Source organism: Nestor notabilis, unplaced genomic scaffold (genome assembly GCF_000696875.1).
Source record: "Nestor notabilis isolate BGI_N333 unplaced genomic scaffold, ASM69687v1 scaffold5542, whole genome shotgun sequence".
In the NCBI taxonomy this organism is placed as follows: Eukaryota; Metazoa; Chordata; class Aves; order Psittaciformes; family Psittacidae; genus Nestor; species Nestor notabilis.
This window is the reverse complement of record NW_009916873.1, coordinates 133,923-158,054: the sequence shown is the minus strand read 5'-3', so window position 1 is coordinate 158,054 and position 24,132 is coordinate 133,923. Positions and strand designations below refer to the sequence as shown.

Sequence of the window (24,132 nt, the reverse complement as noted above, 5' to 3'; positions counted from 1 at the left end):
CCAGTTTGTTACATGCCTGTGGTCTGAACAGTAATGGAATCTGACAACACATTATAAAACAAAGCTTTAATGAGGCAGTAGGAAAGAAGAGCAACAACATGCCCATACAGCAACTCACCCAATCACCGACAGCAAACACAGGATCATAAGTGATGCCATGGCTCCGGCAGACTGCAAGGGATACTTAGCATCCAGGTCATCCGGCAGCAGCAGCCAAGCATGCAAATATGTTTTGAATGCAGGTAAGAATCATGCCACCCCTTGACTCCCCTGATGGTAGTGTGATTTGAGAGAATCTCACACCTTACATTGAAGGTGGGAAGCATCATGCCTATGAAGCCAATGTTAGTCATGGGGCAGGGTGTCAACACCTATTAATTTTAAGAGAGAATCGTAAGGGTGGAATCTTAAAGAATTAACATTTTCATTTTATTTTTATATCTACAGTGTTTAAACATTGCAGATTTTAACATTCCAGAGATATACAAGGCTCTATTTAATTTTTCGCTGTTCCATGATGGTACAATTCACTTGTGAGTGGGGCACAAGCATGTTTTACACAGAAATCCACAGAACTGGAGCTTGGTTCCAGACATATTTCTGTTTAAAATTGCTGAGTGAAAACAAAAGTCTTCTGTTACCTCCTGGGAATTTAACATGAGCTACATAAATAAGAAAAGTCTCATTTTTTGTTTATATTCCTGAAAAATACAATAAAAATAGACATAAGATGTCATCAGACTGCTGGAGAGGAGCAAGTGCCATCTCTTAAAACAAGGACAATATCTTGGTAATGTTCAAAAGATTTTGTCAAGATCTATACTTACTGCACCTTTGTCTATGTATTCAGCAGCCTGGGTTTACAGTAGAGCTAAAGTTTTGGGTACAAATTCCTCATCATGACACTCTCAGACAAAAATGTCTTCCAGCTTCATCATACATCTCGGTCATAAGTGATTTCCTTTTTTTTTTTTTTTTTTTTTTTTGAGGCTTTATGAAAGCAGTTTGGCCATTTTTGACCTATGAAAATAGGAAAAAAAACCAATTTTTATCACAGGTCACATTTTAGAATATTAACCTTGTTAAGTGGCAGACATTAGAAACTTGGCTTGTGAGAAACTAAGTTACGGATGCAGATTGAGAAGACTTACGTAATCTTCCACAGACTTGGGGTCTCTGGAATGCAAGAAATCATACATGCACTCTAGAATGTGTTTTATGTCAGGGGAAAGGTTGTTGGATACACTGCAAAACGTGTTTCTGATTGTTCTACAGTGGCTTTGGAGCATGACATAACTGCTCTGGCTTAGAAACAGTTTTGTTTTTTTTCTTTTTCCTTCTTTTTTTTTAGAAACATATTTGTCCTATTTTTTTTATGCCTGAACGAGACGTATTCTAAGAATTAGATCTGTAACATTAGGATTACTCCTTTTATAGTTACTAAATTTCAGAAGGATTAATAGAAAACCAGTACTTTTATTCAATGATATAAATAAGCTTTTATTTAAGACCCCCGCCCCCCTCCACCTCCCCTCGTTATTAGGTATAGCTTTCAGTACATCACTATGATGCTATTATTTGCAAAATCTCTACAATTTAGTACCTACACTGCTGCTAATGAAAGTGTTGAATGTTGGGTGAAGGGGGAAAATCAGTTGCTCATTAGGTGAATTCTTCACCAAAATAATGTCTACGGCACACTGGCAAAACCAAACCTTCTTTGGAAAGGGCATCAGACTAAACTTCATGTGAAATATATTGCTGTGATTGTGCATTAGAAAATGCACAGTCATGGGAACTACAGACCAGAGGCTGTGGGTGCTTCCAGGGCTAATACCAGAGATTTTTGAAAATAAGGTGAATCACCTTAGCTGGGAAAGGACAGAGTAAATTGCCAGATAGTCAGAATAATGTAGCTATTATGGAAATAAAATCACCTGTGGTAGAAGAAATTGTCATCTGTTTGCTTATTTACAGGAAAATAGAGGACACAAAGGAAAGAAAAATAGCAAAAAGTTTCAACGTCCTTGTACAAAGAAGATAGAAAGAACAGCTCAATTAATTACTTCCATACCCAAAAGCTTGTGTCAAGACAGCATGATGTAGCCTCTTAAGTGCATGTTACTAGACCCCCTCACTTACTAAATAAGACACTGAAAGGGAGGATGACAGTCAAGCCGACATTTTAATATTTTCAGTAGTATGGCTTGATGTATAAATTATTTGGCACGCTACATTGCCTCACTGTCTCCTAACCTCTGCTACAAATTTATTCTGAAGGAGATGCTGTCAAAAGCAGCATCTTCTTAATTTCTTTTACTATCAAAAAAACCTACAGAAGTCAAACCAAACAAACCACAAAACCCCATCACTATGCTAAAAAACCAGAGGTATGATTATATCACTGACAGTGATATATCCATTTGACATTTAGATACATTTATGGTCTTAATGGCCACAAGGCCATGACAAATTTCTGGCAAAGCAGTGATTACACTAAGTCTTTGGAAGAATGCTGTGCCTTACATACTTGCAAGAGCAGAGCCCTGGGGGCTGATGGGTGGCACAGATAACGCAGACTGATGAAGACATGCTGTCCTTGAGATCTGCAACCTTGCTTTGGAGGTAGTAGTTCACAATTCAGGGAAACTAAAAGTGCTCTACAACTTCCTCTTAAGAAGCCAGACACATAGGACAAGCAAACAGATGCGCCAACCTGCCTGCAGCACAGTGACCAATTCTCCTTGTTCTCAGGGAAAACAATCAAACAGCAATAGATATTTCAGTAGCTGAAGCAGTGGAAATACTTTTTATTTGTTTGTTTAAACTATTCTAATTTAAAAGCAGGTTAAACAGTATGTATTCAACCAGGCAGAGCAGTTTTTATACATAAAAAACAGGTAACTACCTGGTGGAGAAAGCTGAGATTGTGGTGTGCTTTTCAGCCACAAAACTGTAAGCACTGAACCTCAAGCTATGCACATTCACAATGTTAAAGACCAAGGTACTATCATAAAGTGATAAAAATGGAAAATTACATTTACGGCTATAGTTCTATGTAATGAAATAGGATATTGCTGGGCAATGAGAGGAGGAACCAATAAGAAGTCAATCTCATAAAGTCTGTTCAGGTAAATAAAGATGATCTTACACTTACTGAATCGTAACAGTGAGAAAACCAGCCTTTCTTGATTTTCCCCCCCGGTTTTTGGTTGTTTTTTTTTTCTTGTTGCTATCTGGGAGAAGCATGGAAAAATAAGATGATTTGAGAACTTTTCTCTCCATAGAATTATAGAATAGTTAGGGTTAGAAAGGACCTTAAGATCATCTAGTTGCAACCCCCCTGCCATGGGCAGGGGTACCTTGCAGTAAACCATGTCGCCCAAGGCTCTGTCCAACCTGGCATATCCATATCCAATCCTTTCAAATATCTGCCTGGAATTTATTCCAGATGACTACAGTGATCAGGAACCAGGAACCTGATACACACAGTCAAGATTTAGCAAGATTTTGAGCTGAAATTTCTGTCCACTCCTTTTTATGAGTGAGACGCATATATGCAAATATTGTTCCCAGATTCAATTTATAACACTCAGAGTTTTCATAAGTAGTTGAGCTTAATTTAAAAATTTGGTATTTTCTGCTAACATTTAAATCACTGTATACAAACATTAATTCTAGGCAGCAACTAAATCTCGCAGTTGCAATTATACCCAAGCCTTGTACACTGTATGTACTTACATTTGACATTCAATTGAATTTCTTGCTGACTGGAGATGAGTGAATTTCTTATAGTCAATGCTGTCATAAAATCCCGAAGAGAAGGTTGTGGAGTTCTGGTCTGTGTTCCCTGTGCTAATTATGCATTCATGGCACAACATGCACAGGCTTCAAAGGCATATGTGGTGAATATGTAATAACAATTTTATTAAATTTACTAATGCTTGCAACAACCAGCTTTTACTAATGCAAGAGAGCGAGTGGGTGTTCAGCCTGCTATGTGCTCATTATTTAATAAGCAGGTTGTACAGTACACAGACTCTGAATATTAATGAATTTCTAAATATAAAAATCTAATTCCTTTGAAGCACAACATACAGACACAATAGTGCCAAGGATAAAAACTGTGAAAAATTGCATAAAGGGGTCAGCATGACAGAAAGTGGGACTGGTATTGGCAAAGGGTGATTTGCATTCAGTGATGGGGGTATACCAAAGTACCAGCAGGCAAAGAAAAGCTGGAGTTTGGCTTGGACAAAAGAGTACTTTAGGAAGGAGTGTTTCGATTGGAGGAAGAATAGTGGTGGGAGCCATGGCAATGACATTGATTAACGTTGCAGATGAAACTGACATAATACTGAGAAGTGATGCATAGGTGCTCCTCTTCCAGATCATATACAGAAGGTGAGCAAAGTACAGTCATTGCAAATTGCCTTGCCACATGTTACAGCATCCTGAGAAGGGCTGAAATATTCTTTTCTGTATGCACCAGCTAAGATGGTGCATTTAGGGTGCTATGTGATAATCTTCTCATCAAAAATGAGTACCTTCTTATTAACAAAAAAAAAAAAAAAAGTGAAGTAGACTAGTGATCTTTCAAAACGGAGGCTGATTTCCTGATTCTGAGCCACTGAATTTCAAGCATTTTGCTGAAGCCAAAGAAGAGTGAAAATTAAATTAAGGCAAGCTAGTCCTGTATTAAAGCAGTACGGATGGGCTTGAGTGGTTTCAGTAGTTTTTTTCTAGAAGAGGAATTTCACATGGCTTGTCATGAGGAAAGCCAGCCACACGTTTAGGAGACGAGAAAATTCGGTTAAGAGCTTAGAAGGACTATAGAGATAAAGACAGTTAGAGCCTTTGTTTGATGTAGAGTATGTTTATACCTAAAAATATACAAACAAGAGGAGTATTGTCTCATAATTTTCCTGTAAAGTTCATTCAGGTAGGACACAGCAACAACGAAACCTATCAAATACAGGAAAAGTTGTGAAATATAAAACAAAGCACCAACAAAGATCCTCCTGTATAACTGTGTTTCTGTTCCGGATGGGAAAGGCCTGGCTGAGTTTGGACATGTCCCCACAAGGATGCAAGCTGTCAGTAAAAGTGATAGTTAAGAAATCCAATATGCTGATGTAACAGAAAACTTGCAGTATTGCGGTAGTACTGTTTCTGGTATTAAAAATGTATTCATGAGCTGTTGATCTTTTAAAAAACCACTTTTTCTAGAAGTGTGCCTTATCTCAAGCAGAAGAGCAAGGTGCATATTTGCAGGCTATAATAGCTTCAAGTGTGTTAGCTGTGTGCTGGATGCAGGCCTGTGATGTCTCTCTTGTTTCTGTTGTTTCTAACAGAGAAGTCAAATAATTCTTCCATTTACCTGGCATAAAACCCTACCAGCTCCAAAGAGATTTGTGATGCACATAGACCAAAGATGGATGCAGTTACTTGGCAGCTTCCAGCATGCTCATAGCAGCAACAGGATATATTCTTTACAATCGCTGAGAAGTCAAGCCCTTGTTCTGGAACACATACACTTTGCTTTGGTTGTTCTCACACCACCTGGCCTTTGTGTTCCAGCTGGCTCTGGTCTTCTGTGCTGTAAAATTATTTCTTTCACAGGCCTGTGTGGTACATTTTTGAGAACATCTTTGTCCTTTACCTTTATGGAAATTCAGAGCCACAACTCCTTCCTCTTGGCCCAAAGGTACCACTTCTTAGAAGACCATCCCTACAAGGTATTATCGAGCCAGTAACTCTGAGGAATTAAAGAGCATTAGTCTTAAATGGCTGGCATAAGAAGTACACAGGTCCCAGATGCAAAAGCTGACCTCTTATTTGCCTTCATAAACCTTCATAGACCAGAGGATCTCCCTCTGCATCATCAGCTTGAGGGTATCAGTGAGGCCCTGGAAAAGGGCTGTGCAGATGTCACCCACTGGAGCTCTGGGCATCGTCCCTGCAGTGGGCATTTTGCTGTACTCTAAAAGTCATGTTCAACTCACACTGAGAACTTGATGAGCTGGACAAGGCCCCTATAGGAAATACTCTGGTTTCCTACTGGCCACTGTATCATGCTGCTGTAAGCAAATACTGTGGTGTCTGGCTGCCTGAACCAGGCAGGGTGTGGAAAACACAAGTGCTGGCTTCAGGGAAGGGCAGCAAGAGCTGCCACCAGCAGTACCCAAAGCAGGACCCAGCACCAGCCAAAGTCTCACTTGAGCCTCCAGGCTTTATGCACATGCTCAGCAGGAGTCCAGGCACAAACCAGTCTGGGCCAGACTCTGCCAGTGCCTGGGGATAAGTATTGAGCATGGAACAGTCACAGTTCATTATTTGGGTCCATTGCAATGCGGCATGCCAGTGGTGCTCGCCCTGGCAGTGCTCTGGCTGAACCAGCACTCATGCCTTTGCACACTCCTCTGGGGTCTCCCACTATGCCCCTTTCCTCTTTTTGTCTTCTGCTCAGTGTCGGTGTTCTACACTAGTCACCAAGGGCTTGGCCATGTTGTCCCAGAGCCACATTAGATCACTTAGGCATCTTCTTCGTCTCTGTAAGGGATTTTGCTCTTAGAAATCATTCTGTAGCTGTAAAATACAGTTTTCCCAAGGCTTGACTCTGTCTTGGATGCTTCTGCCTGTTGTTTATGCCTCCCTAGCAGCCCTCCCCATAGGTTGGTTGCCACAGATGAAAGCAGACATTGAAGAGAAAACAGAGCAGAAAGTATTGACATACCTCGGCAGAAACGTACTAGCTGCTGGATGAGGGCACATCTGTCTCCAAAACAAAGTAAAGTTGTTTTCCTCTATGGGGGCAGATGTACCTCTTCTTTGGCAATGGTGACAAGCAAAGGAAGGGATAGACTGTGGGGAAAGGGCTGGCAGCATGGAGGGGACCAGTTAAAGGCCTATGGATCAGCAGCTTCCCATCATTGAGATCCCATCTCCCACACTTGCCTGGGTACAAGGCACTGGAACAAATCCTTACACTTGATGGTCCTTGGACTGGATAAGGATGCTACATCCTGAAGTTAGCAGTCAAACACTGGTAGGAAAGTGTGGGGAAAGAGCAAGATGGAAGATGACAGTGACATAGCAAGCGCTATCCTAATAGAGGGACACTAAACTTATATATGCCGGAAAAGCATTAGACTATTAAAGACTATTAAACAAAAACTTTTTTTGTTTATTATCAATATACTCACTGAAATGCTATTCATAATTCCAGAACTGTAGCAGAGGAGTTGGAATGACAGCCTCAAACTTTTGCCTTAAAAAACACAAGCAAAACAGTAATGGATTTCTATCTTTATTTTTTTTTTTCCCTTTAAGGGAAGTATTTTATTTTTGTGCCTGAACAGATGAAATTCATAACTTTGTTTCAAATAAGACAATTTAAATGTAGAAATCAATTACAACAATGTGCTTTTGAGCTTTTATTTCTTCACTTAAGGAATTGACAATGCAGAAGGACACAGACAATAGGGCTGTAGCAGAACAGTGTTACAATTAAAATTGATTTCTATGAAAAACAATTACAATAGCTGTTGAAAACCTAGGAAGAGTTCATCTTTTGAAACAAACTGCATTTTAAGAAAGTATTTCCAATGAAATGAGGTGGTTTGTAGTTTTCTTTTTTTTGAAGAGGGAGAGAAGAGAATCCTGTGTTACGAATCTGGAGGGAGCATTTTATCACACTGAGAAAATAATTTTCCCATCAACGAGTGTGTTTTTCTGACTTTTCATTCTTACACCATAAAGCCCACCACAGCAAAATACTTGTGGCTAGCTTTTTTTTTTTTGGTTTGGTTTCTTTTTCTTTGTTTTTTGTTTTTTTTTTCTTTTTTTGGTAATGCATACCCTCCTCTCTTTAGCAGTGCTTTGTGTTTCTGCTTCAGTATGGTTAAGCCTGAAAGGACAAACTGATCTCTCACACGACTTTTTATGTGCATTTCTCTAAGATGGCATGCACATTCAGCAAGTATTCATTTCAGTTCTCACTGGCTTGAGCACACACCTTCCAGTGTCTTGAGCTGATGTTGGTCTTGAATGGCAAAATGGACGTATGTTTATTAATCTTCTTTCCCAGGACCAGTTGTTATTTTCAGTTGTGTCAGACAGGCCCATACCTCAGAAATAGTTCCCAGTAACTGCAGGATGCAAGGCAGTAACTGCCAATTAAATATCAATGTGCTTCACTGAAATACATGGCAAATTCTGGCCTCAGTGCTAAAGCAGAAGCAAAGAATGGGAAAGTTCCAAGTATTTGGCTCATGTATAAGCAAAACAATCTTGATTAAAAGACGAAGTTGGCCACAATTCAGCATTGTGGCAAATAGAGTAAAAGAGTGTCAGGACAAATTCCCTGTGATAAACATTGGCAGCAGAAATTTGAAAAGTGTATACTTGTTACTTTATCTATTAGAGTTGGAGAATCATTGGGAATGCTGGCTTGCTTCCAATAAACATGGATTAGAGAGCAAAGAAACTATGGGACCTATTTTTGGTAGTCTTGTAGAAAGATCAAATGGAAATGTTTTTGTTGTAGTAGTAGTAGTAGTCTGAGTGCTTGGTGTGACACTTGACAACCTGACAGTTTTGGCATTCATTTTGGCATCTTTCATCTATAATCAAAGGCAAAGAGAGAAATCTTCATAGATTCTTTAGGAGATGAATCATGCTTTTCAAGCATTGCAAGCCCACTAATTAAATGAGACATTAAGAGGTTCTTTCATGCAATATACCACTGAACTGCAAAAGCTGGCAGTCTAGTTAGTATGCATCTTTCATGAGAATTTTCTTTCATACACTGTCACTGCTCTGCAAGAACATCTATTCTACACCCATTGGAACTGCTGACTACAGGGCATTCCACTGCTGACACCACATTGCCATCACCTCTGGAGTACTTTGGGCAGCAGGGATTGCATTTCTTAAAAATTCTTTGATAGCAATATATTTTGCCACATACCAACCTACATGTGAAATTTCCATTCTCTCACACAGGTATGGGTGAACCATAACTCACTGACTTTATAATCCTTAGGGAAATGGCAGAATCCTCGTTTTGTAAGGTAAATACTGTTACTTTATTCTCCAGAGACTTAAGAGTCCCAGGGATTTTGATTACAGCTCAGAAATCCTGAGTTACAGCCTTCTGCTTGCATGACTAGCTGACAGCTGTGCCTTCCCCAAGTCAGGCAATGCTGACCTGATATCCTTTAAGCAAAATGCGTCAGCCTGCCAAACTCATGAAAGGCAATATGAGATTCCATAAGGCCCATTAAAAAGCAAGCTTTTGTACAAGTCAGAGGGCTGTATTGTCTCTAACCCATTTGCATGTGAAAGAAAAATATTATCTGTAGTGCATTAGAATTGATGTACTGCACAGATGCACCAAAGGTTGTTAGCTTTTTAAGACAAGATGTTTGGTTTCAGTGATAGCAATACTTTACGTAATGGATGTAATCTATTGGTCTTTGCAAATACAGCAAAAAGCTGTCATAGAAAAAGTAATAGATTAATTCTTTTATCATTGTCTTCCTATAATAAAATAAGTGTGCTGTCCATCACTTGTGCTTTTGAGTTATATAAATAGGAAAGTTATTGGAAAATAGCTCAGAAAAATATAACTTCCACTTAAGGAGTGATGAGGTAAATAGGATCTTCCAGCTGGTGATTACAGCTTTAACTAGCTGAATGTATTCCCTAGCTATTAATTAATAAACCAGCTCCTGCAAACCCAAATAATTTCAAAGCTATTTAGACAAGGTGCTAAGTACCAGTGTCATGTAATTTTTAATGCAAGCTTTAATTTCTTTGCTACTATGCAATCATCTATTTTACTAACTTCTTACTGTGTTACAATTCCCATTGAGTACTAAGGTTGAAACTTATCTTTCCAAGAACAGAGGCATAATAAGAGGCTTTCACGGGGAATCTCTTTTACCTAGGAAAGAAGGAATTCAGACTGATTCTCCCAGCCTGCTAATGAGTCTGTAGAAAACAAGGTCTGGTCTTTTTCAGTAACTGTGTTTCTTAAATGAGTAGTTGCAGATTTATTCACACTTTCCCAACATGATTAACAGCCTCTGCCCTAGTCCAGATAATACAGGAGACTAATAAAGCCCTTTTTTATAGCGTGTCATCTACTGCTGTATGTGCAAAGGTTTTATGGTGCAGAAAATTCACTGTGAGCATTCCCCCATGTAAGAATAACTCACTCTCTGTGAACTGAGTTTATTTATTGGTAAATAGTGCTATTTCCCATTTCCCAATATTTTTTTCTAATACAAAAATATTAAACCCAGGCATTTCTTAAAATAAACTTTGGATGCTAAGATCTGTTTATTTAAAGGTTACCATGGTATCCAATATAGGGCTACTAACTGTGAGACAAATCTTCTACAGTGGATATGTAAAAGTAGAAATATTCTCAAAAATTTGTGAATGTGCTTTAGAAAATTTTGGATGTATTTTAAAAGCTGAAGTGTTTTTCTGCTAAGAGTTTTCTATAATATTTTTATGACAAGAGTAGCTCTGGAGGGCACTATTTATTTTTTTTTTTTATTCCTGTTTAGATCCCGGTAACAGTTGGGATTATTTTAATGAATTTGACTGTTATTGCTTGATGTGATCGTGTTTTTCTCTACCCAGTTATCATGGAGAAGATTAGTGATTTCTTCTATATTAGATTCTGTGATACAGGAACAGGTTCCACCTCTTGAAATGGTGACAGGTACTCCAAAAGGGAAAATTGAATTGCATAAAAAAAGTCTAAAAATGAAGGTGTAGGAATCTTCAAAGAAAACAAACTCATTGCAAACTCAATGTTCCCAATGTAGCGGTAGGAGCAATGGCTCTTTTTTTCGTGTCATACTGAAGGCAGTACTGTAGAACACACCAATCAAATTACAAAATTAAAAGGAAAATAGAAGAACATGAAAATAAAATGGTTTCTTAACATAATATATAGTTGAGTTCAACATATGGATTCATTGCATTTGACATTCTACTGCAGAAGAGGGTACAGTGGTGCACGTTAGCCAAAACCTTTTGGAAGCGCCAAATGCAAACGCAGAAGGGTAAGACAGAGATGCACAGGGGCACGCACAAAAGAGCTCAGATTCAGTCCCTGTCTGCTCCTGCTCCCAGCAATCCAGCTGGGAATCCAGCTTCTTCCTTTCCTGAGGTAGCAATAATAACTTTGTTTTCCCCTTCTAGTGAATAGAACCCTGGTTTAGAGGATAATGGGCTTATGGCTGATAAATCTTATTTCAGATGATTCCATAAAGTATAAGCAAAATTCTCTGTTGGTGGAAGTACCTAGCTGTGGAAGAATAGGAGTAGCAATAGTTTAGTTTATGGCCTATGTCCTTCTTCAAAACTGATCTCTGGCATAGATTTGGTGGGTTGCGGCAAGCCTCAGGGGTTTGGAATAGCTTTCAAGCTCAATAGAATCTACTTAATTTTTCTGGTGCAGTTACAGTGGAGTTTGAATACTGGTGATTTCCTTAGGAACCATATTTCAAATGCAGATTCTCAGTACTGGTTGCTTTCCAAGTGACACACAACTGGTGAAAACTACCTTTCTCCTGTGCTCTCTGTAGTGCTGGCAAGTGGCAGGCTTTTTTCTGCCAGCATTAACTTGATCGTTATCCCCATCAGTTACCTGTATACACTGTGCAAGTGAAAGAGAGGGAACAGGCTGACTGAGACTTTGCATGGAGAACAAATCTCAAACCACACCTGAATGGGACCTAATTTTTTCTCTGTGTCTGATGGCTCCATGCAATGAAAGGGGTGTGAAACTGAGTAGATCAAAAATACCTGTTAGAGTCTTCTCTTTCTGACTGTGATGTTTTATAATCTCAGTTCAAGAGTTGTGGGTCTGAGCAAATTACCTGCTTTGAAGACTTGGCACTAAAGACCTCGGGTCTGCTGCTGGGAAAACTATTTTTGTCATCTTAGCTTCTTCCACTACCCATTGGAAAAAAAGCAATCAGCTACAATAGGAGAAACGATGTACATTTTCTTCACTTTTCGCAGTAAATTTTGCCACTCCATGGAATTATTTATTCGTGTTTCATTTTGGATAAGTATGATACACATCATGACATAAGCCCTAAAGTAACTTTTAAAATGACATTCAGGACAACTGTCTTGACAAACAAAGCTTTTTTTTTTTTTTTTTTTTCCTTCCCCTCCCCCCCATTATATTAGCATATTTTGCTCAAACATGAAGCAAACTTATGGAAAAACCCAACTTGTCATGTGCTTCATGGATCTTAACAGCAAGAGTGTTTCATTTCCCATCCATACTTATGATCATATATACTAAAATAAATTACAACACATTTTTTTATGGTTAACCTTGTCACCTTTTAAAAACAATATACGTTTAATACTTGAAATAAGAAAAGAACAAAACAAATATATTTTTTTCACACACAAACATATACATATGAACTACATGTGCTTGCAAATAGATTTCAGTAAGTGTGATGATATTTTAATATATATGCACTATGGCATTCCTTCCCCAAACAATGAGAGACTTGCTGTCATACGTACTTGCCCAGAAGCCAACTTCCTACTATATGGCTGTAAGCTCACCAGATCAGCGTTGTCATTTACTTTCTACTTATACAGTGCCCACTGTAACGAAGCCAAAGTGCCATTTGCTTTTATGTATCAAAATGGCATAAGTGAATTCTTTAAGAAACAATAGTATTTTGTTTTCCAAAAGATCGATATTATTAACATGTGTACAAGTTGAAAACCATCTTCACAGCTGCCTTGAAATTTCAAGCCACTGTTCTTGGCTTATGTGTGAGGAGACAGTGTTGTTGACTTCCAAATGCCACACATAGAAATAGGCAGACTTCTTTAAGGTTACAGATTTTCCTTTTCTTTTGCATTTTTTTTTGTTGTTGTTTCTTCCCAGAATCTACAACTTCACATTCTCCAGCTCAGTAAGCAGTGGTAAATATTAAAACAATCTAGAATACAAAGTATGACACAAGGTGAGAAATAATTAAAATCTAAGTTCTGCTAATTTTCCATTATAGCTTGCTTAGTAGAAAGCAAAAAACCTAGATTCCTTTATCAAATTTCTAGTGTAACCAAGGAGTAAGAGAATGGTGTCAAGAGGATTTCTCCTGATTTATGTTGCCTGACTGGAGTAGAAAAACTGTTCTCAGTTTCCTGCTTCAACACGTCTGCTTCATGGTAATTTTGGTTCCATTTTGTACTCTTTTGTACTCTTCTATGATCTATCTGAATATGAAGGATAAAGTATCCTTAATTTTAAGCTGAAATAACGTGGAACATGTTCTTGACTATTCCAGCTCTTTCCTTATTCCACTGAGGCTATAAATACAGATTTTTGTTTCCAGCTGGCCTTATATCCAACCACCTGCTTCTAGTTAAGAAAAAAAAAAAAAGACTGAGACTCATTCAACCTGCAGATTGCTTTTGGCATGTAGCTATCTCAGTAGCAGCAACCTCAAGAAGTTGGTTTATTTCATTTGCAGGAGGAATTTTACCCAAGCTTCGTCTTCCTTTTTTATTTTTATTTTTGTCTTGAAAAGGATCTAAGATCCCGCTTTGAGGTCTAGATTCCAAAAGCCATGTGAATATGCAGTGAAACTAAACCAAATCCAGAAATCTTCATTTGGAACCAGTCATTTGAAACTGAGAAGGGAAGAGGGCAGAGCTAGGAGGCAGGAAAAGGGAGCATGTATCACTGAACCAACTGGCTGTGATTCTTCTAAGCTGCCAAGGGAAATTGAGTTTGTAATTCTTATTACAGGTGATAGAAACAGGGCATCCAAATTGCTTAGCTAACTTGAAAAAATCTCATTATTTCAGTGATTCTCCAGCAATCAGGCACTTTACCTTTTCCAAATGTGTTCCTTTAAGCCCTTTGGGCACAATTAACTTTTAAATTACTGGATGAAAGTTTTCTTAGTTGATTTTAGCAGAAAGACAATCACCTAGGATACTGAAATGGGGTTAGAAAGCATATATCCCACATGTTGTCTTATGGCAAAACTACAACTGAGCTGCAGCAGTCTGCCATTTCTAAGACACTGCTGATGCACTGGTTATTTTATTTGAGAAGACCAGAGTTACAGTTTATGAGGGAGGGACAGCTTGACCATGTGCTTCTTTCCCGGCTACTCCATGTCAAGCCACTCTGGGAGTCTGAAAGGACAGGAATAGACAGCAGTCAACATTCTAGTCCCAGGTAGACTAGGATCATCCAGGTGAAAAAGGTAATTAGCAAACTGGCCAGAATAGGTTTTCTCTCCCTCACTTCTTCCTGGATGTTTCACTGCTGGAGATGGAGGTGAAACTGTAGCTTATTACATAAATGTTACTCCCTTTGAAAAAAATATATAAAGATTTTCCATTTTATTACTGGCTAAGGACCCTTTTTTCACAGGATGCAGTAGCAGATGAGGCAAAATAACTGAATGACAGCAGTTTCTTGTCTGTCTTTGCTAGAAGCTGCTGTTGTCCTTGGGCATCCAGAAGCTACTTGCTCTACTGGATTTGAGTAATGCTTTGCCTTTCAATGGGTTAAATGTGTGTTTCAGGCATTCACACATCCTGAAAGTTTTTTGGGAAAAGTCCAGTATCTAGGACAGATATCTAGGCATGGTGTAGGAATGTCTATTTCAACATATCTTTGATGTGATTCAGTCACAACATTGCCTACATTCCAAAGTTTCTCCACACTATTTTTTTTCTCCTATCAAAAGGCTTAAAAAAGACTTTCCATTAAATATTAACTCTGAGTTCTTACTGTGCCTGTTATGCCTCAACTACAATTTTTGGTGTTGAGGATGTAATGTGGTTTTCTTTCTTAATTTTCTTTTTGATAATATAATTGTTACCATCATAGGTGGTGCAATACCATGATGCAAGAAATAAGGAAAAAAAGATAGCTACCATTTACATAATAAAGGAAACCTTGAATGGCAAGTGTGAAAACGACATCAACTTAATTAAAAAAAAAGTTTAAAAAGAATACCTAGTTGACATCAGCTTGTATCAACAATTCTCTAGATGGCTCAGAGTCTCCTGCCTGATTTCAATTGTATCTGGAGCTGTTGACCCTGTTGGCACCAGAAGGGTGCATGAATGGTGAGGGAGGGGGAAATAGAGGGTAAACACAGTCTCCTAGTCTGAATCCAACTGAGCTGATGTTGTGGATGAAGCATTTCTGAAAAGAATGCTGCCAATTAATAACAAAGGAAGAAGGGTGGGGAGGACAGAAGAGAACCAGCTCAAAACCTAAAAATAAGGGTGAGGTGGGGCACTGCTTAGTCTTAATCCATCTTATACTATTGCAAACTCTTTTCTTAACACATTGCTGCGGGCTCCTTTTTAGCTTACTTATGGGGAATCTGAACACTTGTACATCCATTCATTATCAAAGAGGAGTACCAGTTTGTGGAAGTGACCATCAAAATGCATTTGTGGGAGGCTCAGCACTGCTTTTACAGAAATTATTGACTAGCATGCTGTGGTACCTGCTTTCATAAGTCACTCTGCTGGTTTTGTACATTTTCAGTTTTTTCCTTTTCTGCAGAACTACTGCTGCTCCTTAGAGTCTCGTTGCACTGACTCCCCAGAGAGTTCAGGCTTGGTCTTGTGTCAGCATGGGGGGCAGCCAATATGCAAGTCAGAGGTAGGGAAAAACACTTCATTCCCCTTTTTAGTGGCAGATATGCAATGTCCACCTGTCTCTGAATGTATCATAGGATATCCATATGGGTCAGATGCCTCCTCACAGCCCAGTCATTTTTCTCTCCTGCAGTAAGATAAACTGTGGTGTCTCTTTGATCTCTAGCAGAAAAGAAATGACTCTTTCAAGAGGCAGAGTAGGCATTCAGCCACCCTGTTCTTAAAATAACTGTCACAAAGGTGCTTATATAGGTCTGACCCTGATGCTGTATTCCTTATTTATTCAAACCAGCCACACTGAGCATGTGTCCCACAAACACATATAAAGAAGACTATGTGGAGCAAGATAAAAGCTTGTCTCTGAGTCTTGCTGTTCTTACTTCTGTTAAGAGATGCCATCTGCCTTGCCAAGTCCATGGTGAAATAAATAGGCTGCAAAAAGTAGAACACTGCTAGAGGCAGGAAGCAAACACTGATTCTTAAAAACTGAATACTGACTGAACTCAAGCCGATACACACAATGCTGACAGCTCTGCAAGGTGGTGCTCAGCAAGAGCAAGCGCTGATTTTCATCACCAGCACACATTTCACATGAGTAACTAAGCACATAACTTCTCAGAAAACCTTGCAGTGCACTAACAATGCAATCACTTTTTAGAGTCATTCTAAGGGAATAGGGGAATTCAGCAATTCATAGTTTATCCTAAAAGTACATTTTTTCAATGTTTCTTTTGAGATTTTGTGTGAGTGTGTGCGTGTGTCATTTAATATGAAGCAATCGGCTGCAACTGTCTAGAATTTAGGAGAATTTTTGCTTCTAACATTGATTTCAACATTTAACATGAAGTGACTGCAGGGGCAATAGATTACCATTTGAAAAAAATGACAATTACAAGGGAAAGGCACATGCAAATGTCTTCAATGGGCAGTTCAGAAACACTTTGTTTTATCCCCATTTGTTTCTTTAACTGCCCATATTAAGGTACACTAGAATTTTGGACTTCAGTGCGGTGGTTACTATATCAGCAAAAATAATTTCCCTGGTGTTAGAATTTAGTCAGGGGTTATTCCTTTTTATTAATGTTATACAAATTGTCATAGAACAAAGAGGATTAGTCTCAAGCATCTCCCTAAATCTCCAACTAACTAGTTCAGAGCATTAAAAAAAAAAAAAAGGCAGCAAGAAAACCCAATTCTAAATTTAAAACCAACTAAAGTGAAGAAAATTCTAACAACCCTTGCATCCTCCTTAGTTTAGCGACCTAAAATGGAGCAACGATACAACCACAGATCAACCACTAAGAAAAGAGATTCTCAAAACTGCCTAGTCTTGGGTCCTACAGCTATGTCAGGGGTACACCAGGGAAGTGCAGATGGATTTTACTTTTGGCATGTTGCCCTTTATAGGAGTGGGAGATTTTTATCCTGCTTAGAAAATCTCTGCCAAAGATTGTGGATACTAATTCTATAAGAGTCTGCATCCCACTATAGATCAGCCTGACTTTGGTTTCAAAGTGCTGAAATTTAATTTTAAGATTGGACACAGGCTCTTAAATCACATTAATCTGAATGTTCTGTCTTACAATATTTTCATATTCATTTTGGCTAAACATGTACATAGTCATTATCCTTACTCCAGGTTATGTCAAACATTTATAAATTGAATTTGTTATCAACCACTTAGCAACAAACCTATGGCTCATAATTACTGGAAAATTGAGAGGTGGCTGAATAACTCTGTATATTTGCATTACTGAGAATTTCAAAGTAAGATCAATAGTATCAACGATAAAGAATAAAGTTTCAGTTCTGAGTCTTTTGAGGATTTGGTTCGAGACATAAAAGAAAAAAAAAAAGGTTACTTCTACTGAACTAACATTCCACTTTTGTCTTCTCTCCATTAAAAAAGCCTCCTGAAACCTCGAAAAACTTGCCCCTCTTGCTCTAAGATACTGCCCCTGAAAGAAACATAACCACATAGTTATTAAAATGGCATCAAGAAGAGCTAAGCAATCTGTTCTTGGAAATTAGCTTTGTGTTTATCTGTTATCTACAAATATACAAGATGAGAATGACTGTGGCTAGAGGTTCATTTATCTGGCAGTATGTTAGCCTTTTTGAGGCTATCGTGTTTTAAAACATTATTTTAGCTTTACGATCCCCGTATTATGCATGGACAACCGTAGTTTACCTGGCATTGGAGAAGAGTTCGTTCCTAGTAGCAGAGGATTTGTATGGTTTAGATTACTTTTATAATTAGTAAGACGACCATATTTCCCAAGGATTATGAAGAATGTGTTCTTTCTTTTTGCCCAGTACACATTGACATTTTAGCAGTGGCTTTGAAATTAAAATCAGGGCTAACAAAAACAGCTCTCTCTCTTCAAGGTAGAACTCAACTCCTCTATGCCAGCAATGTCTAATGGGTTGCCTCCCCTGGGTGAGATCCAGGGCTCTGTTACAGTAAACTGGTCCAGTGTGATATCACAGATATAAAAAATATTCCACTCTGTATCAAAACTAGGCACATGCCTTGTATTTATATGAAGAGAAGATCAACAGAGCTGAACATTTTTGCTCTCAACTATTCATCTCTGGCCTTCTACATGAGGAGAAAAATATCTTATGTTATTTCTAATTGGTAACTACAAGAGTCTAATTTGGGTTAGATGGTAGTTAAAAGGAGGGTGACATCACACTTGGGTCAGTATTGGTGGATATCTAAAAGCATAACCTCTCATTTGTATTGCTTTAAAATGTACACAGTATAGACGTAAATTTAAAAAAAAAAAAAAACTACCAATTTTTTGTGGCGTTGAACCAGCTAGAAGGGGTGATGCAAGGTTTTACCAAATGAGATCTATAGATACAAATTTCACTGTAGAGTATGTTTCAGACAAATGTGTCTTTTTCTTTAAGTATGTAAATCCTACACTGTAGGCTTTTTTTTTTTCCTTTTATTTTTGTAGTGGTAGAAAATGTTGAACAATTGTCCATGAGCATGAGCCAGTGGTTCATTGCTGATATCCCCAGAATGCCAATATTTGCAATGCAAACAGTTAGTACAATTTCCCAGTTCTATGAAAGGCCCTGACATATCTGCCTCAAGGTCTGGAGGCTCTGCTGTCTAACCACAAATAGTCTTTCCATTTTCATGTAACCTTTTGATACAGTGACAGCTGCATTAAGCTGCATCTGCCTAGCAGTTCCACATGCCAGGCTGGTTTAATTGGTTTTAATGCCACAGAAAAAGCACTGCTAGCAGAATACCATCAAATCATTTTCATATTGAACCTCCGTGGTCCAGTAACCTCCCCTTCAACCACAGCACCATTGTTTTTGCGAGGGACGTATTCAAGGTCAATGCTGGTTTTGTGTTTGCCTTTCCCTCGGCTCCACACAAAAAGAAGAAGGAAACAAAATAAAACCACTCCAAGGAATGTGAAACAGCCCATAGCTGTGGACACCAATATTGTCTTAAGGTCCAGAGAGAAGGTGTTTGCATTAGTTCCATTTGAACTTGTGTCATTGGAATCTGTCATATACATGGGGGTCCTGTTGGCGTAAAGGAAACGGTCTGAGGTAAACCCCTTTACCGTAAGGGAGGCTGAATAGGTGTCATTCCCAGCTGCGTTACTTGCAATACAAACATAGATCCCAGTGTCCTGGTCTTGAGCAAATCGGATCTCCAGGGTGCCATCTCCTAGCACAGTGGCTCTTCCATTTGACTTAGCTGTGATCAGCCTTCGACGTGGGGTAACCCAGGATATGGTAGGCTGCGGATCCCCGTCAGCATTGCACATCAACTGCACTGTCTGCCCTTCCTCCACTACCAGGTACTGCAACTTCTTGTCTTGTATCTTGGGCTTCTTACAGGTGAAATAAAAGGAAAGAGCTGTGCTGTGAAAGTCTTTGAATGACCTCTCTTTAACACTGTCCGGGCCAGCACACATCGGTGGCTGGCTGCCAAACTGCAAAGTGGGTTGCCTCTGTAAAATCCAAAGGAGACGGCAGTCACAGGCTAGAGGATTGCTGTTAATGCAGAGGACCTCAAGGCTTTTAGGGGAATGGAATACATTCTCTTCTAGGGTTTCCAGCAGGTTTTGGGACACATTAAGCACGCGTAAGAATCGGAGCCCTTGGAAAGCATGTGATTCAATGGTACGTAGCTGGGCCCCCACCATGTGGAGTTCCTGCAGGCGCACTAAGTCTGAAAGCATGCCTGCTTCAATGGTGCTGATAGGGTTGTAAGAGAGGTTTAGATGTGTCAGGTAAACCAGATGTTTAAAAGCAGAGTAAGGTACTGCAGACAGGTTGGTGTTGGTAATAGAGAGAGAAGTAAGGTTCAGACCATACAGACTGTTGGCAGGTAGCATGTCCAGGAGGGGCCAGGCCTCTATCTCTAGGTTTTTCAGGCGAAAAAGTCTTTTAAAGGCATATGCCGGCAAAACATTAATGTTGAGCTGTTTCAGATGCAGACTGATGAGATTGTGGAGGTGAGAAAGAGCTTCTGTTGGTACAGCTGTGAGGTTGCATCTTTCCAGGGTGAGCTGCTCCAGGCTAAGCAGTCCACTAAAGGCCCTGTGTGATATATAAACCAAATCATTGTCCCCAACCTCCAGGGATTTTAGGTTATGTAGATCTTGGAACATGTAGTCAAGCAAAATGACAATCTTGTTTTCACTTATATCGAGCTTTGTTAAGTTTGACAACCCAGTGAACACCCCAAGGGGGACCAGCTTCAGACGGTTTCCTTTCAGCCTCAGAGAGCGCAAGTTGAAGAGGTTGTTAAAGGCTCCAGGCTCCACATTGGCAACTATATTGTCACTGAGGTCAATCTCCTCTAGCAGAGGGTAGGATGTGAATTCCTCAGGGTTGACACTCTTCAGTCGGTTCTTGCTGAGGTCCAAGATTTTGGTCTCAATGGGAATGCCCTCTGGGATGGACATCAGACGCCTTCGGTGACAGCTGACGGACTTGTTCTGTGCTGAGCATTCACAGCGGGCTGGGCAGCCTATGGTGGTGCCCGTGAAGACTAGCAGCACAGCCAGACCCAGGAATGGCTGCCAGCATGATACAGCTGTGTGACGCATGACTCCACTGATCCGGTCTAACCCTCCGTCACAGGCCTGTGGGGATAAGGATGGGAAAGGGAAGAAGTTAAGTCTGCAGCTAAAGGAGATCTCTGCCAATTGTACAGTAACATTTCAAAGCAGGCACACGTGTTTTCACAAGAATGAAAACAATAAAACCTATTGTGAATGGCAAGAGCAACAAAAAAGCAGATTTTCCCTCACTATCACCAGGCTTGTCAAAGGATCTGTTTATCCAGCGTTTCCCCTCCAGACGTAAGAGGATATAAAACAGCTTTTCCTACTGCAAAAAGTAATGTGTTATTCTCTTCTCACTCTTGGTGGGTCTCCTAGAACTAAAGCAGAGATAAATACTGTACACTCTGCAAATAGGGCTAATCATGTTTATGATAGGTTTACAGCATTGGACCTCTGTAAGGTGATATGAAACTAGGTTTTTGCCTTTCCTATTCACGCCAGCATCTTAAGGCAAACATTACTGATGTACTATCTTCAAGAAAAAGAGCTCCTTGACAATGAAAAGATTCCTTTTAATATTTATTGCATACATTACAGCTATAAATAGATGGAGCTTGTTCGCACATACACAATGGCTCAGATGAGGAAGGAAGAACTCATGCATCTCTAATTAGAACTTGTATTCAGGACAAATTGATTCTTTGCTTTTACTGCAACAGAGAGATTTTACGTGATTTTTAGAACCAAACACCTGAGAAGGGTTTATACAGTATATCTCTGTACTTCCAAGACATGGAAAATAGCTCTGAGGGAGAAAAATAACAAGATAAGATGAACTGGCTGTGTTTAAGCAGCACAGTGTCTAAAGAAGCACAAAAGATTCCTTGGAAATCACAGTTAGTAAGAGATATATTCATTCTTGCATTCAGGTTAAAACTGAGGAAGACACGATAACCTCTATTAAATTAATACCCTTCTCCAAAGGTTCTACTTCACAGGTTTAGTCACCAAAGGCAAGGACTTTTTCATAGGTGTGACTAAACGAAGACAATAACCAATTTCAAAAGAAGGAAAAAAGAAAAAAAAAATACTGAAGGTGCTCATCAAAGGAGGGTATGTCTGAGACACTTGCAGAGTAAGTCACACTGCAAGCAAGGACTGAGGAAGTGCCTTAACTCCTGTGGTACAGCAAACTTGCTGAGGCCATGTAGTAGTACTGGGAGTCAGGCTTCATAACATTAATAAAACTTACAAGCCACCTCAGGCCTTGTGAGGTCTTTTCCGGATTGGTTAATTTTAGCTTCATTTTAGGGATAATTGTAAAATTATTTACATAACTCTTGCCTGTAACTTCCTCTCAGGTCTGGAGAGATGACTACTGCCCAGCTGGTCCTACACGTAATGACAAAATTACCCAGTGCCTAGGCATTTGCTGCCTGACCTGCATCTTTGTGCTTTGAGAATCATCTGGCTACTGCTTAAGAATTTTTCAACTTAAATTTGAATCAAGTTTGTACATCTGTGTGCAGTCATGTGGATTTTATCACGAGAGAAATCCCCCTGTACACAGAGAAGGATCTGTAGATTTAAACAAATATGATATAACTAAATTAGTGGTGCAAACAGACAGGTATATTAGAAAATAAGCTGTTTGAAATACATAAAAATAATACTGAGTAAAACCTCAGACTGATGAAGAAGACACTTCAACCAGTAACTGCTGCAACAACACCACACTCCCCTCACAAACAACTTGGGATGTGATAACTTACAAGTCATTCTGCCTGAGGGAGGAGGGTTGTCCTCTTAGGTTGCGGATGATAAGAAGGGTGGGGATTCAACACGTGAGAAAAATAGTAGGTATTTGGATCTGCTCATGTTATTGAATCATTAATAATTCTCAACAGAAACTGTGTGGTTTGGATGGACTAAGTAATAAACAGCTGTTGTGCTTTGACTATTAAAAATTTAATTGGGTGAACAAGAAATTACCTTGGAGCTTCATAGAAATGGTGTTCTTTGATTGACCATAGGTGAATGATGCACATATTACTCCTCTCATAATGCTATGGAAGATCACTCGACTGATGTAGCTGCTTCTTTCTACTCTGACACTTCTATGCAGAGACTAATAATAAGAGGCAAATTGCATGCTGTTTTTGTGATGTAGTCTGGGGATCTGGATGAAGGCTATGCTTTATTACACTACCTATAAAAGCACACTTCAACTTTGTCCTAGAAGGATAACCTGCTGAGATTCATTTAGTTTTCCCCTTAAGTTGTAGTCTTGCAAGTAACTATTGCTAGTTATGTCCAGCTGTGACAAAGGGTTTTCAGAGATAAACTTCACTTCATTAGGCACTAAGTTACAACTGGAAATCTATAGAGGTCTGCGAGTTAGGTGTTTGCAAGTGAATTCAGATCAAAGGGGCTTTCGGGCTCTCTGATCAGTGCTCAGTCTGTGAGGTTAGCACTTTCATACTGATACTTCTAGCACACAGAGAATTCATTTCCTATCTTAGTCACCTAACGTATGAAGCACAAAGTAAACAGGTTCAGTGGAAGACAAGCACCCCTGGAGTGTTCATTTTAGATAGCAGAAATATGAAATGCTTTTTGCTGCTATCCAAGCCAGCTGGTAACTAAAACTTCTGAGGACTATAAAGTACAAGATGGACAGTATAAAAGGTGATAAAAGGATTTTTTTGACTGTGGCTGCAATAAAGAAAAGTAGTGTTAATAAAGCACTTCAAACATTAACAGTTGCCTTCTGCAAGACCATGTGCACACAGATGAAGACTGATATGCATTTATCTGTAAGGGTGCATGCATGTTTATGTATGCAGGCAAGCAAGAGTCAGAACTGAGATTTAAATTGGTGTAAATTACACATCAATAAAGAAAAAAATATATTCAATCACAAGTCAGGAAAACAAAGATTACTTGGATCAATAAGTATAGGTTAGAAGAAAATATAACTTAAAGGAATAATTTCAATTTACATTGATCTAGATAACAATTCAATACCTCCTGCTAACCACATCTGAGACTACACCCTTAGCTTTGAACTGCTTTGTGCAAAATGACTTTATCTTCATTATGCAAAGAATGTAATCTTACCTTATTGTACAAATAATGAATGAAAGATAAAAAGGTCTAGCAAAGCAAATATGGGCAATTAAAGATTTCTGACTCTTTGCAGGACAAGGTGAACGTTGGAAGAAGCTTATAGTGAACTTTGACCAGCTATTGAATATGCTCCATTTAGAATTTGACACGTGATGTGGTATTTTCAGAACATTTCTTTAGACTTCTGAGCTGTTAATTAATCGGCAACCTCATTGGCACTGTGCTGAACTGTCAGTTTTACTGTTCAACATGACAT

General features: G+C 39.0%; 1 protein-coding gene across 1 annotated transcript; it reads right to left on the bottom strand.

Annotated features, from left to right (window-relative positions):
- Positions 1-18,030: 18,030 nt before the first annotated feature.
- LINGO2 (leucine rich repeat and Ig domain containing 2) lies at positions 18,031-20,789 on the bottom strand. Its single transcript, XM_010024789.1, has one exon. It carries the CDS (start codon positions 20,787-20,789, stop codon positions 18,969-18,971), a length of 1,821 nt encoding a protein of 606 aa, XP_010023091.1. The 3' UTR covers positions 18,031-18,968.
- Between the last annotated feature and the right edge of the window lie 3,343 nt (positions 20,790-24,132).